This window comes from Salmo salar, chromosome ssa01, assembly GCF_905237065.1.
Source record: "Salmo salar chromosome ssa01, Ssal_v3.1, whole genome shotgun sequence".
NCBI lineage: Eukaryota > Metazoa > Chordata > Actinopteri > Salmoniformes > Salmonidae > Salmo > Salmo salar.
The window spans coordinates 135,862,374-135,875,580 of NC_059442.1; the positions used below are offsets into that span (position 1 = coordinate 135,862,374).

Genomic DNA, 13,207 nt, shown 5'->3' on the forward strand with positions numbered 1-13,207 from the left:
AGTGGGTCAGAAGTTTACATACACTAAGTTGACTGTGCCTTTAAACAACGTGGAAAATTCCAGAAAATGATGTCATGGCTTTAGAAGTTTCTGATAGACTAGTTGGCATAATTTGAGTCAATTGGAGGTATACCTGTGGATGTATTTCAAGGCCTACCTTCAAACTCAGTGCCTCTTTACTTGACATCATGGGAAAATCAAAAGAAATCAGCCAAGACCTCAGAAAAACAATTGTAGACCTCCACAAGTCTGGTTCATCCTTGGGAGCAATTTCCAAACGCCTGAAGGTACCGCGTTCATCTGTACAAACAATATTATGCAATTATAAACACCATGGGACCATGCAGCCGTCATACCGCTCAGGAAGGAGACGAGTTCTGTCTCCTAGAGATGAACGTACTTTGGTGCGAAAAGTGCAAATCAATCCCAGAGCAACAGCGAAGGACCTTGTGAAGATGCTGGAGGAAACAGGTACAAAAGTATCTATATCCACAGTAAAACGAGTCCTATATTGACAAAACCTGAAAGAAGCCACTCCTCCAAAACAGCCATCAAAAAGCCAGACTATGGTTTGCAACTGCACATGGGGACAAAGATCGTACTTTTTGGAGAAATATCCTCTGATCTGATGAAACAAAAATAGAACTGTTTGGCCATAATGACCATTGTTATGTTTGGAGGAAAAAGTGTGAGGCTTGCAAGCCGAAGAACACCACCCTAACCATGAAGCACGGGGGTGGTGCACTTCAGAAAATAGATGGCATCATGAGGGGAGGAAAATTATGTGGATATATTGAACAAATATCTCAAGACATCAGTCAGGAAGTTAAAGCTTGGTCACAAATGGGTCTTCCAAATGGACAATGACCCCAAACATACTTCCAAAGTTGTGGCAAAATGGCTTAAGGACAACAAAGTCAAGGTTTTGGAGTGGCCATCACAAAGCCCTGACCTCAACCCTGTAGAAAATCTGTGGGCAGAACTGAAAAAGCGCGTGCGAGCAAGGAGGCCTACAACCTGACTCCAGCTCTGTCAGGAGGAATGGGCCAAAAGTCACCAAACTTATTGTGGGAAGCTTGTGGAAGGCTACCCGAAACATTTGACCCAAGTTCAACAATTTAAAGGCAATGCTACCAAATACTAATTGAGTGTATGTAATAAAAATAAAGAAAGAAAAGAATAGAAATAAAAGCTGAAATAAATCATTCTCTCTACTATTATTCTGACATTTCACATTCTTAAATTCTTAAAGTGGTGATCCTAACTGTCCTAAGACCAGGGGATTTTTGCTAGGATTAAATGTCAGTAATTGTGAAAAACTGAGTTTAAATATATTTGGCTAAGTTTATGTAAACTTCCGACTTCAACATTATATACAACCTACCATTCAAAAGTTTGGGGTCACTTAGAAATTTCCTTTTTTTTTGTAGACTTTTTTTTTAATGGACATTTTTTGTCCATTAAAATAACATCAAATTGATCAGAAATACAGTGTAGACATTGTTAATGTTGTAAATGACTGTTATAGCTGGAAACGGATGATTTTTCATGGATATCTACATAGGAGTAAAGAGGCCCATTATCAGCAACCATTACACCTGTGTTCCAATGGCACGTTGTGTTAGCTAATCCAAGTTTATAATTTTAAAAGGGTAACTGATCATTAGAAAACCCTTTTGCAAATATGTTAGCACAGCTGAAAGCTGTTGTACTGATTAAAGAAGCAATAAAACTGGCCTTCTTTAGACTAGTTGAGTATCTGGAGCATCAGCATTTTTGGGTTCGATTACAGGCTCAAAATGGCCAGAAACAAAGAACTTTCTTCTGAAACTTGTCAGTCTATTCTTGTTCTGTGAAATGAAGGCTATTCCATGCGAGAAATTGCCAAGAAACTGAAGATCTCGTACAACGCTGTGTACTACTCCCTTCACAGAACAGCGCAAACTGGCTCTAACCAGAATAGAAAGAGGAGTGGGAGGCCCCGGTGCACAACTGAGCAGGAGGACAAGTACATTAGAGTGTCTAGTTTGAGAAACAGATGGCTTACAAGTCCTCAACTGGCAGCTTCATTAAATAGATCCCGCAAAACATCAGTGTCTACGTCAACAGTGAAGAGGCGACTCTGGGATGCTGGCCTTCTAGGCAGAGTTGCAAAGAAAAAGCCATATCTCAGACTGGCCAACAAAAAGAAAAGATTAAGATAGGCAAAAGAACACAGACACTGGACAGAGGAACTCTTCACTGTTGACATTAAAACTGGTGTTTTGCAGATTTCCATCAGTCTAATGTCCATTGCTTGTGTTTCTTGGCCCAAGAAAGTCTCTTCTTCTTATTTGTGTCCTTCAGTAGTGGTTTCTTTGCAGCAATTTGACCATGGAGGGCTGATTCACACAGTCTCCTCTAAACAGTTGATGTTGAGATGTGTCTGTTACTTGAACTCTGTGAATAATTTATTTGGGCTGCAATCTGAGGTGCAGTTAACTCTAATTAACTTATCCTCTACAGCAGAGGTAACTCTGGGTCTTCCTTTCCTGTGGCGGTCCTCATGAGATCCAATTTCATCATAGCGCTTGATGGTTTTTGTGACTGCACTTGAAGAAACTTTCAAAGTTCTTGAAATTTTCCGGATTGACTGACCTTCATATCTTAAAGTAATGATGGACTGTCATTTATTTTATCTTATTTGAGACAAGACAAGCTCAGTTGTGTCTGTCTGGACTGGACTGTATGTTCTCCTGTGATCTCTGGTGTGGCTTGAAGCAAGGCACTTAACCCCAATCGCTCTGCATAAGAGCGTCTGCTAAATGACTAAAATCTCAATCTCAGACATGACCATATGTGTCTGGAAAGAGGGGCTGCATGTTCTCCTGTAAACAGTATCTGCCACAATGTTTACTACTGGTTTGTCTTGGAAAGCGCCTCAAGGTCGCTGAGTTACAAGTAATATAAGTAGACCCTATTTCAGAGATTTACTGTAGGTCCAGAACTTCACTTCTCATTGGCTGACAACATGAACACCCTCCAAGCAGTTTTCCTTGTGGCTTTGGGCTTCTCTGTTGTTGACTAGCAGCTTCATACGATCTAATTATAATCGGGCAAGTTTACCTGCAACAGTTTCAATTGAATTTTGTCATGCGTAAGTCTCGATCATTATCATCATCCTCGTTAGCATTATCCAATATTTGTGAATATGTCAAATGTATTCAATGGATGAAGAAAACAAGTAAAGGGGTCAAATCTTAATATTTATATTAATCTGATCTGACACATCCTTTATCATCTTTCTTACAGCCCAGGGAACCAACCTTAACGACAGGGCCCTGTGGCAGTTCAGAGACATGATCCCCTGCACCATGCCTGATAGTTGGCCCATCTTGGACTACACTGACTACGGATGCTACTGTGACAAGTGAGGCTCTGGTCCCCTGTGGACGATCTGGACAGGTCAGGGGTTAAGGGTCAAGGGACAAGGGTTGGGAATATGGCAATAGGGTTAAAACCATTCCAGTCCACACACATTCTATCCCAACCACTAATGAATCTATGTTGACTTGACATTAATGAAGGTTTTGCTTTAAAGTGTTGTTTCTTTGTTACTTATCGCTGCCACCAAAGTACTGACCAAAGTTTTGCCCGTGTGTGTTATTCTGATATTGTCTCAGAGTTAGTGTGTTCTATGGTATCATCCATGGCAAGTGCTACAGTACAATGATACCATGCAGCACAATGAATGTTGGGCCATCGTTGACAATCCTTACACCGAGTCCTATGCCCATGACTGTGACCAGAGCCTCAGAAAGGTCAGTTGTTGCTCCAAAGAGTCCCCTTCCCTCTCACCTCATACACAACAATGATTAGCGATGTACTGCATTATTTATAGTACTGTTCATGGTATTCATCACACTCTTTACCTTGCTCTTTCCATGTCACTCTCTTTCTCTACCCTCCTTATTGTCCTTTCTCTCACATCCTCAGGCAACAATGATGGTGGTGAGAAGTTCATCTGTGAGTGTGACAGGAAATAAGGCCCCAGAGGACCCTGCTCCTGCTGGATAGACCTGCAGCCATCACACAACATGGTTCAGATAGCTCCTTCACAGTGGTGTAAATTACTTAAGTGAAAATACTTTCAAGTAATACTAAAGTCGTTTTTTGGGGTATCTATACTTTACTATTTATATTTTTGCCAATTTTTACTTCACTACATTCCTAAAAAAATGATGGACTTTTTACTCCATACATTTTCCCTGACACCCAAAAGTACTCGTTACATTTTGACAGGAAAATAGTCCAATTCAAACACTTATCAAGAGAACATCCCTGATCATCCCTACTGCCTCTGATCTGGCAGACTCACTAAACACAAATGCTTAATTTGTAAATTATGTCTGAGTGTTGTAGTGTGCCCCTGGCTATCCGTAAAAAAAAAAAAAATTAAATACAGGTTTGCTTAATATAAGGAATTTGAAATGGTTTACTTTTACTTTTGATACCTACAGTAAGTACATTTTAGCAATTCCATTTACTTTTGATACTTAAGTATATTTAAAACCAAATACTTTTAGACTTTTACTCAAGTAGTATTTTACTGGGTGACTTTCACTAGAGTCATTTTCTGGTATCTTTACTTTTACTCAAGTATGACAATTTAGCACTTTTTCCACCATTGCTCCTTCAGTGCTCCAGGTAGCTCCTTGTTCAATTGCTTTCCCCTGCTAAAACCACCTTATCTTTTCAAGTCATGACTTTTGAGTTGAATCTATTTGGTTGTCAGCTATTGATGTTGCCTGTTGTGTCCTATATCTGGTTGTGACCTACCAGCCAGTAACTCGCTCCTACCAGCCAGTAACTCACGACCACCAGCCAGTAACTCACGACCTACCAGCCAGTAACTCGCTCCTACCAGCCAGTAACTCACGACCTACCAGCCAGTAACACACTTCGTTCTACTGTACTCTGGATTTATTTATATTTGAGATTGTGTGGATGATAAACTAAGTAACAGATTAAACTTAATAAAGATTGAGAAACTCACACTAGTGTCACTGTTTCTCTATTTGGATAACTGTCCACTATGGAAGTAAAGAAAGAGGGAGGCAAAGAGATTATAATTCAAACAGGGCCCAAATATTGTACTCTGCAGGCCAACATTCAAACCCCCAGTAGAGGGAACCAATGTTTTCATATGTCCTACTAGTGACAAGTCATGCACTTTGAGAGGAATATGCACAACATATTTGAACACCTGCCAAACTGTGGAACGCAATGTGACCAGTTCTCTGTTTGTCTGCTCAGGCCCATCTCAGGTGTGCTGCTGACAAAAGAGCTCACAGACAAAAGAGCGTTCCCCCTCTTCCTCTTGTCATGGTGAAGAGCGGCAGCAATAAGCGACAAAAAAACTTCACACAGCAACATAAACCCTATGTTTAGCGAGTGGTTCATAAATGTTAGTAGCATTCAGGTGGGACAACACTAGACTCAACAGGGGAGCTTTCAGAATGGCACTGAGAAGCAGACTGGTTGGCGGCAAATTACTGGCCTGCATCTTAGAAAAAGACCACCGACTGACATTTCATTGGGAGAGTTTTACACATGTCCAGACATTTTAACTTGGCTTAATTATTGGGTAATATGTAGTGTTTATGTTCTTTGGAACAGCATGTGCCGTTTCGTTGTGGGGTTGGAACTTGGAACATTCCACAACATGTAGGCCTACCTGTACCAGCCTGCCAGAACAGCCTGGTCTCAGACGTCAGACGTAACACAGTAAATGTAAATCCAGGACTCTCAAATTAGTTTGATACCTGTATGTTATGTTTGGTTACATAAGACCGACGGTTACCTTAAGGCAAAATCTAAAGTGGGGTGATTGGTCGAGGTGGATGGGCAGGCAAATATAACACAAGTTCGAATCTCATCACGGACAACTGGGCCAATTGTGTACCCCCTCATGGTTCTCTCAGACACAGCCCGGGATCAAACCTGCGATGCAGTGCCTTAGTCCGCTGTGTCACTCGGGAGGCCAACGGACAACTTTACCATTTTAGCAACTTTTCAACTACTTAATACTTTTAGTTACTTTGCATTTAGCTAACCCTTCCCCTAACCATTTAACCTAACTCCTCAACTTAACCCCTAGCCAAGTTAACATTAGCCAGATAGCTAGAATTGGTAACATATCATACATTTTGCAAATTCATAACATATAGTACGTTTCGCCAAGTCATAACGTATTGTACGTTTTGCAAAATTGTAACATATCATACGAAATGGCTGATGGATATCCACAAATGAATACATACAATACGAAACATATTTCATACTAAATAGAGTGTCTCGGATTTACATACAGAATAATATGAAATGCTCCAAGTCCATGTTGGTCAAAACATACAATAGTGGACCCATGCCATGCTGGCTTTTGAGTTGTATTTGGAAATAGAGAACTATCATGTTTATGTTTTGTGGGGAGGGGTCATGACACATGGCATCACCTTTCATGATGACCATACAATGTGAGATCCGTGTTCACACGCACACACTAGTTTCAGGCTGACCTAACTACCTGGAACTATTCACAACATCTTTAGTCCAAGGACATTATAGTCCTAGAGGGGGGGAAGAGAGAACAAGTGAAAGCAGACTCCCATCACTCCCTATTCCGAACACATGGTGACTCCACCCTAGCATGTAAACACAGGCTCCAATGCTGCCATGGTAACAAACCACTTGCTGTTTCTACCGCCCAAGTGAGCTGATGTTCACGTTGCCGGAGGCTCTACAGCATTACCCAACAGTACTGCAGATAGTTGGGCGTGCCAGTCAGGGTGGCTCATGTGGAGGCATGCCATTGTATCACTCCTCCACCCAGAACATCCATTGACATAGGCTAGGCTGTTTGGAATGCATGATGTGGCAGATAGGAAGACACCCAGGGAAATCTGAGCCTTATTGATGTAGAGCACAATAACAAGCCTTCAGATAGTGTTCGGTAGTGGAAGCATGAGCAAACTGCACACCTGACTTATATACTAATATGGACACAACTCAAAAGCTTGATAAGTTAGGATGTTGACAACTGTGCCATACAGATTGCAAAATAGTTGGGAAGAGATTTCTGATGTACCGATTCCATGGTACAGGGTGTATGAGTTGATATATAAACAACGCAAGATTCAAGACTTTGTGCTTTTCAGCTAAAATTATATAGAATTCTTCCCACCAACAAAATCTTAAATATTTGGGGCATAAAATCATCGAAGCTCTGCAGATTTAGTTGTGAGGATACAGAATCAATAGACTATTTATTTTGGTATTGCCCTCAGGTAGCCTGTTTCTGGTCTCAGGTTCAGGAATGGCTGAAAATGCATAGCATTGATCTAAAATTGACCTGAGAAATTGTACTGTTAGAGATCTGGAGAGAACGGGTCAGTCAATTACTAATACTCTTAGTAAAAGTATTTATCTTCAACACGCAATCTGTAGATTCTATTCGATTAGATAGATTGAAATTGTACGTTAAACATCACAGCATAGTTGAAAGATATGTGTTGCGTAGAAACCCGAAGTGGGTGGCCAGCAGAGATAGATGGGATGGGCTGAGGGAAGCTGAGGGTTGGTATGTGGAATTGGAGACAAGTGGGAGTGGAGTTGCTGTGTGAGAGAGAGAATGATGGTCAAAAGATAAAGGGGGAAAAAAAAGTCTCAATAAAACAAAAGTGCATTTGAATGACACTAAGTGGCAGTGTTTTTACAACTAATGCCGGTTTGCCTGAGGCTGATGCCGTGCAAGTGTTTGTACACATGCATATACACACACTCTCATTCAAATAAACACATACAAGAACACACACATACATGTAATAGTGCCAGACATGCACACAAACATATACAGTTGGCATTGCTGTTATTTCAGTTGTCCTTGATGTCCTTTGTTTAAAAAATATATTTTTTTTTATTTTATATTTTTTGCATTGTTTGCTGTTTTCTTTTCCTTTTTTCTCTTTAGTTCATTCTCTTGGTTGTTGGTCCATTTGGCGGTGGGGAATGGAATTAATTGTATTTATTTATTTTTCTTCCGGGGGGAAACTGTGGGCGGGGTCTCGAATGGTTGAGGGACAGCTATTGGAACTGGGGGGGGGTATCTTGGAGGGTTCAGGTTTCACAAGATTGTGATCATGAAAAAGGAAACTATGACATATATTTTATATCACTATCATGCACATGCACCCTCACACATAAGGCTCTGTTGCAGAAAGACTGATACATGTTTGATGGTGTCTTGATGCTGTATTGTTTGTCCTTCATGTTCTAATACTTTAATTTTACCCCGTGTTTTTTGTAATAAATAAAACTTGATTAGTTTTAATCGCTGCTGTTCATCGGCTTTGGACAAAAACCTGTTCCTACTGCATTCCATTCATGAGACAACAGAAAGAATGTGCAAGATTCCATCCACATTTGTCAAAGTAAGCTCATTTGAGTTGCTCATTTTGGTATACATGCTTATAGTAGGGGTTAGCTTAGATGTCTTCTGATAACTAGTATAGGAAACTGGAGGGTGGTATGTTGTGTCTGTTTAGCTATCCATGAAGTTTCAGAATGTATTTACTTCACCTTTATTTAACCAGGTAGGCCAGTTGAGAACAAGATCTCATTTACAACTGACCTGGCCAAGATAAAGCAAAGCGACAAAAACAATTACACAAACAAAAAACCTGTATACAGTGTGTGCAAAGGAGGTAAGGCAATAAATAGGCCATAGTGGTGAAGTAATTACAATGTATCACTTGTGTCAATTGCTATGTGCAAGTAGTAGAATGAGAACTTAATGTTATTTTCAAATGTTTAATAAAAACAAAGCACATTACATTTGTTCAAAGGCCAGTTAAGGTGGCTGAAGTTGGTGTCTGCATGGCAGTTATAAAGAACATCCAGCCTCAGTGGGAGGGCATTGGGTTTGTACAATTAGTGCCCCATATACACCTAAAAACATCTGGACATTTCCCAGAAGCCTAGGTACACTAAAATAATAAGATATTATGATCTTGGCGCTGGGAAACTTACCCACTGAAATTGATTAAAAAAAAAATTTTAAAACAGTAACACAGGACAATATTCTGTAAGAAATACAAAGGTGCAAATCAATTTCACATTAGTTGGGGCCCAGATGAGCCGTGGACGTAAGGGCCACTACAAAGGAACACATTGTAGTCCTAACGTCGACCATCAGATGGGGTCAAGTCAATTTTAAACAGTCAATTCAATGAGTCACTTCCTCAATCAAGATTAAAATCAGGTTTAACATTGCACATTTTCTTAGCAACAGATTGTCCAGCTGGCAAGTTGAGACAGCTACTTAGATCCACACCTGAATCAGAAAAGGCAAAGCTGGCTCGCTCCTGACCAAACTAGGGAGAGTTCACTCTACCAGAAAGTGACAGTTATCCAGTCACCCCGAACTCTGGCTGATGAAGGCTTCTGAGGAGTGGGAGAGTCCAGGGTAAAGGGGGGCTCTTCAGGCTGGTTCTTCCACTCCTTGGCCATGAGGGGGGACGTTGGAGGGAGCGGGGAGTGGTGATGCGGCGCTGTACCGGGGCTTTACTATAGCCAGCCCCCTCGGGCTCCACACACACACAGTAGTTCTGTCCCCCGTTGTTGTCCCAACGCAGTATGGTCCCGCTGCCTGGCCGGAACAACACACAGAACTCCAGACGCTCGCTGGGATCCAGGTTTTGGGGGAGGGGGACATCAAAGGCAAACACGTCAGTCTCAGCACCCCCGTAGCGCTGTTGCAGGTAGGAACAGGGGATGTCCTGGTAGCTTCGCCACGAGTCAAAGGTTACTCGCACGTACACAGCCTTCTCAAAGCTGACATTGCAGACACGCACGGTGCCACTCAGTGATCGCTCAGTCACACTGCAGCTCTCCAGCTGCACCAGGACCTCCTGCAGGCGGGCTTGGAAGGTCTTGAAGTCTGCCATGGGTTGGGGGAAGGCCAGACTTAATCTCCAGAGCTGCTGCTTCCCACCGGCAGGACCCGGCAACAGGCCCTGCGGTCTGACAGGGGAGGAGGAGGTAGAGGAGTCAGCCCTCTGGGCCGTGGAAAAGAAGTTGTCTGGAATATACAGTCGCACTTCAGTGAGAGACAACCCCTTAGTATCAGCAAACACTACACGCTTCTTCTTAGGGCTGGCACTGCTCCTGCGCACACAGCTCTTGGTCTTTGATCGCTCTGGGGAGGAGGAGGAGGAGGAGGATGAAGATGAGGAGTGCAGCGCCGCAGTGTGAAGGCTGGGAGACCGGTAGTCTCTGGTGTGAAGGTGAGGTCTCAGGACCTTCAGAGGGGACACACCTTGTAGGTGACAGAGGGGCAGGCTCTGGCTCAGGCACAGTCGCAGTCGCATGGCAAGGTCCACTGGCATGGCAGACTGCTGGGGTATGGAGTGGCCTCCAAACACATGAAGCACTCTGAGGATGGAAGGAGAAAATTCTGGTTAGAAATGGGGATGCATCCCCCCCCCCAAAACATATCTAACATCAACAAATGTTTTAGGTGAGATCCAAAGGTTTAGTGAACACTTACTGTGTACAGTTCATTCTCAGAATGGACGTTGTATGGAGCGGAGCTAAAAGTTGTTCTAGCAAAGACCAGAATGATATCTGTGAACAAGAAAAACACAAAATGTAATACTCAATCTATAATGATACTGTTAAAACCCTAATGTCATGGACAGACAGAAATAACTGGAATGAGCATCTGACAATTATACAATTTTACATTTGAGATGATTCAAACCCAAACTACACTATGGAAGTTCAGGATGTTGCATACATAAACCAAAGACAAGATGTACATTTAAGAAAATGTTTTCATTAGTAATAATTTACTTTAAAAACAGAAATGTGTCAAATCAGTGAAGGTAACACTAAACACCAGTGACAAATCTACAGACAAGATGCCTAGCTAAAATGGCACCCATAAAAAAAAAAAATCACTTAATCATGTGATTTGATACATTATAATTAAAATGTCCTTTCCCCTTACTATAAAACCACTGACACATCTTAAGACCTTGCATGAAATGACCAAATTGCTAGAATGCACACCCACCATGCAATTGAAAAAAATTGCCCTGCCTCCAATGAACATTTGACCCAGGAAAAAGTCAGGGATGTTGAATTTGTTCAAAGTGGTATTTTTATTTTATTTTTCTATGAAAGCGTATGCTAACACCAGTGATATGGATTTGAGGCAGCTATTCCCTGAAATTATTTTTTACATTAGTAATGGTTTTAAGTAAACAACTAAATAAAGCCAATTATTGCTTCTGTATTACGACAGTTAAAGTGAGACAACTATTTTTAACACTAAATATATATGTCTCTTGAACTCATGACCCCAGAGATTAGCCAATTTAATGCTACTGATCCTGTTCAACATTTAAAAAAAATGCAATTTAACTTAAAACACTTCAATTTAAAGAAAAAAACATTGTCAGTCAGACACTTCTTGTGGGACAGGAAAGCCACCGTTTCGTAAAACGACCCAGTTAACGAGCTATAAAAACTAAACACATGGACACACACACACATTTCATACGAAGTAGCCCTAATTTGTGAAAAGATGGCCAAAAAATAAGAATAAGCGTAGGCTACTTACGGAATATTCACTCCAAAACCACTCTGATAAAGTCTATCTGTAATTAGCTTGAAGAACAGAATAAACACGTTGAATAGCTTCGGAAAAATCACCTCCCAGTTGTTTCCATTCTAAACGTTGTTACAGTATCACCTCTTTCGACGGCTCATGTGAATGTTCTCTCAAGACAGCCAAGTGCTATTTAATGAGTTACAACTCGTGAGTCGTGCCCCCAGCAGTTGTGTCTTCACGTGAACCGTGTGGTTTAACCAATCAAATGTCTCCTGTCTCCACCTTCGTCAAACGGAGCCTCCTGTATGAATGAAGTGTGGCATGATCAAATTAATCTAATGTTGCAGACTGGTCTAATAGACATAGTAGGCTAGACGTAACATAGTAGGTTAAATGTAAATCCGAGACAATCAAATTCAATTTGATATGTTATGTTAGGTATGGTTACATAACGTGAACGTTCATTACGTGTAACAAGCATATTGAATCTAATGAAGGACAACTGCAGCATGAGCTAATTAGACATTTTGCAACTACTTACTACTTTTTACTACTTAGTGTGTTAGCTAACCCTTCCCTTAACATTAACCCTAACGTTAGACACCTAGTTAACTTTAGTCACAACAAATTGTAATTTGTAACATATTATATGAAATGGATGATGAACATCAACAAATATATACATACCAATTGAAGTATGACAAATGTACATTTACTATGTAATGTCTATCCATGAGTCCATGTTGCAGCTAGCAGGCAAAAATAAATGCCTGAAACTAGATCCCCTACATACTGGGGCATTCTTCTTCTTTGGGGTTTAATGGCAGTTGGCATCCAATATGTTGCATTACCACCCCCAACTGGACTATAATATAAACCCATTATACTTTGTGATACAAAATGGAAAAAAGTCACACACATTTTTATTTATTTATTAATGATACAAAAAAAACACAGTTCCAACTAACCCTACACTCATTAAAAATCCACTACCCCATTCCACTACTTTGAACCTATCTGCTCCTGCACCATGCCAATGGCTTGAGAGGACCGGACACCAACACTCAACACACCCTGTAACTCTTCTGAAGTCAAACCTCGTATACCCAAATACTTCTCTGCAGCTGCCTACATCTATTTTTTATGATTAAGTTCCATTTCTGCGGCACAGTTTATAACCATTGCTATGAACGCTAAGAAGCCAACCTTACTGAAGCATATATCACTCGTTGGCCTAGCCCTCTGTGCTGGCACAGATCTGCTAGTCACAGGGATCCTCTCTGGATCCCTCACCCTTGACCCATCCTCCTCTACTTTCATCACTGCCTCAGCATACTTCACCTTCTGCAATACTCTGACTCTGGCCACTTCAACCTGCCTCTCTTACACTGGACACTTCCAATCCCCAGCAACAAGGGCACCCCAACATTTCGCCCACCAAGAAAGGATTTTTTTTGGAGGTCAATGAGAAAGTGTCAAATTTGGTCAGCAAAAAAATGTATGACTTATTTGCTATGTGATGTTTACTTGATCTATTAGACGTTTCATAATGCT

General features: G+C 41.2%; 1 protein-coding gene across 2 annotated transcripts; it reads right to left on the reverse strand.

Annotated features, from left to right (window-relative positions):
* Positions 1-8,831: 8,831 nt before the first annotated feature.
* On the reverse strand, positions 8,832-12,448 carry LOC106565196 (protein phosphatase 1 regulatory subunit 3C-B). 2 transcript variants are annotated; one of them, XM_014132062.2, is made up of 4 exons: positions 12,341-12,448; positions 11,755-11,954; positions 10,586-10,662; positions 8,832-10,470 (listed from the first exon to the last, which is right to left on the reverse strand). In XM_014132062.2, exons 3-4 carry the CDS (start codon positions 10,597-10,599, stop codon positions 9,444-9,446), a joined length of 1,041 nt encoding a protein of 346 aa, XP_013987537.2. In that variant the 5' UTR covers positions 10,600-10,662; positions 11,755-11,954; positions 12,341-12,448; the 3' UTR covers positions 8,832-9,443. The 2 variants fall into 2 exon arrangements, with proteins under 2 accessions (XP_013987537.2, XP_013987529.2); XM_014132054.2 differs by having other exon boundaries at positions 11,663-11,954.
* Between the last annotated feature and the right edge of the window lie 759 nt (positions 12,449-13,207).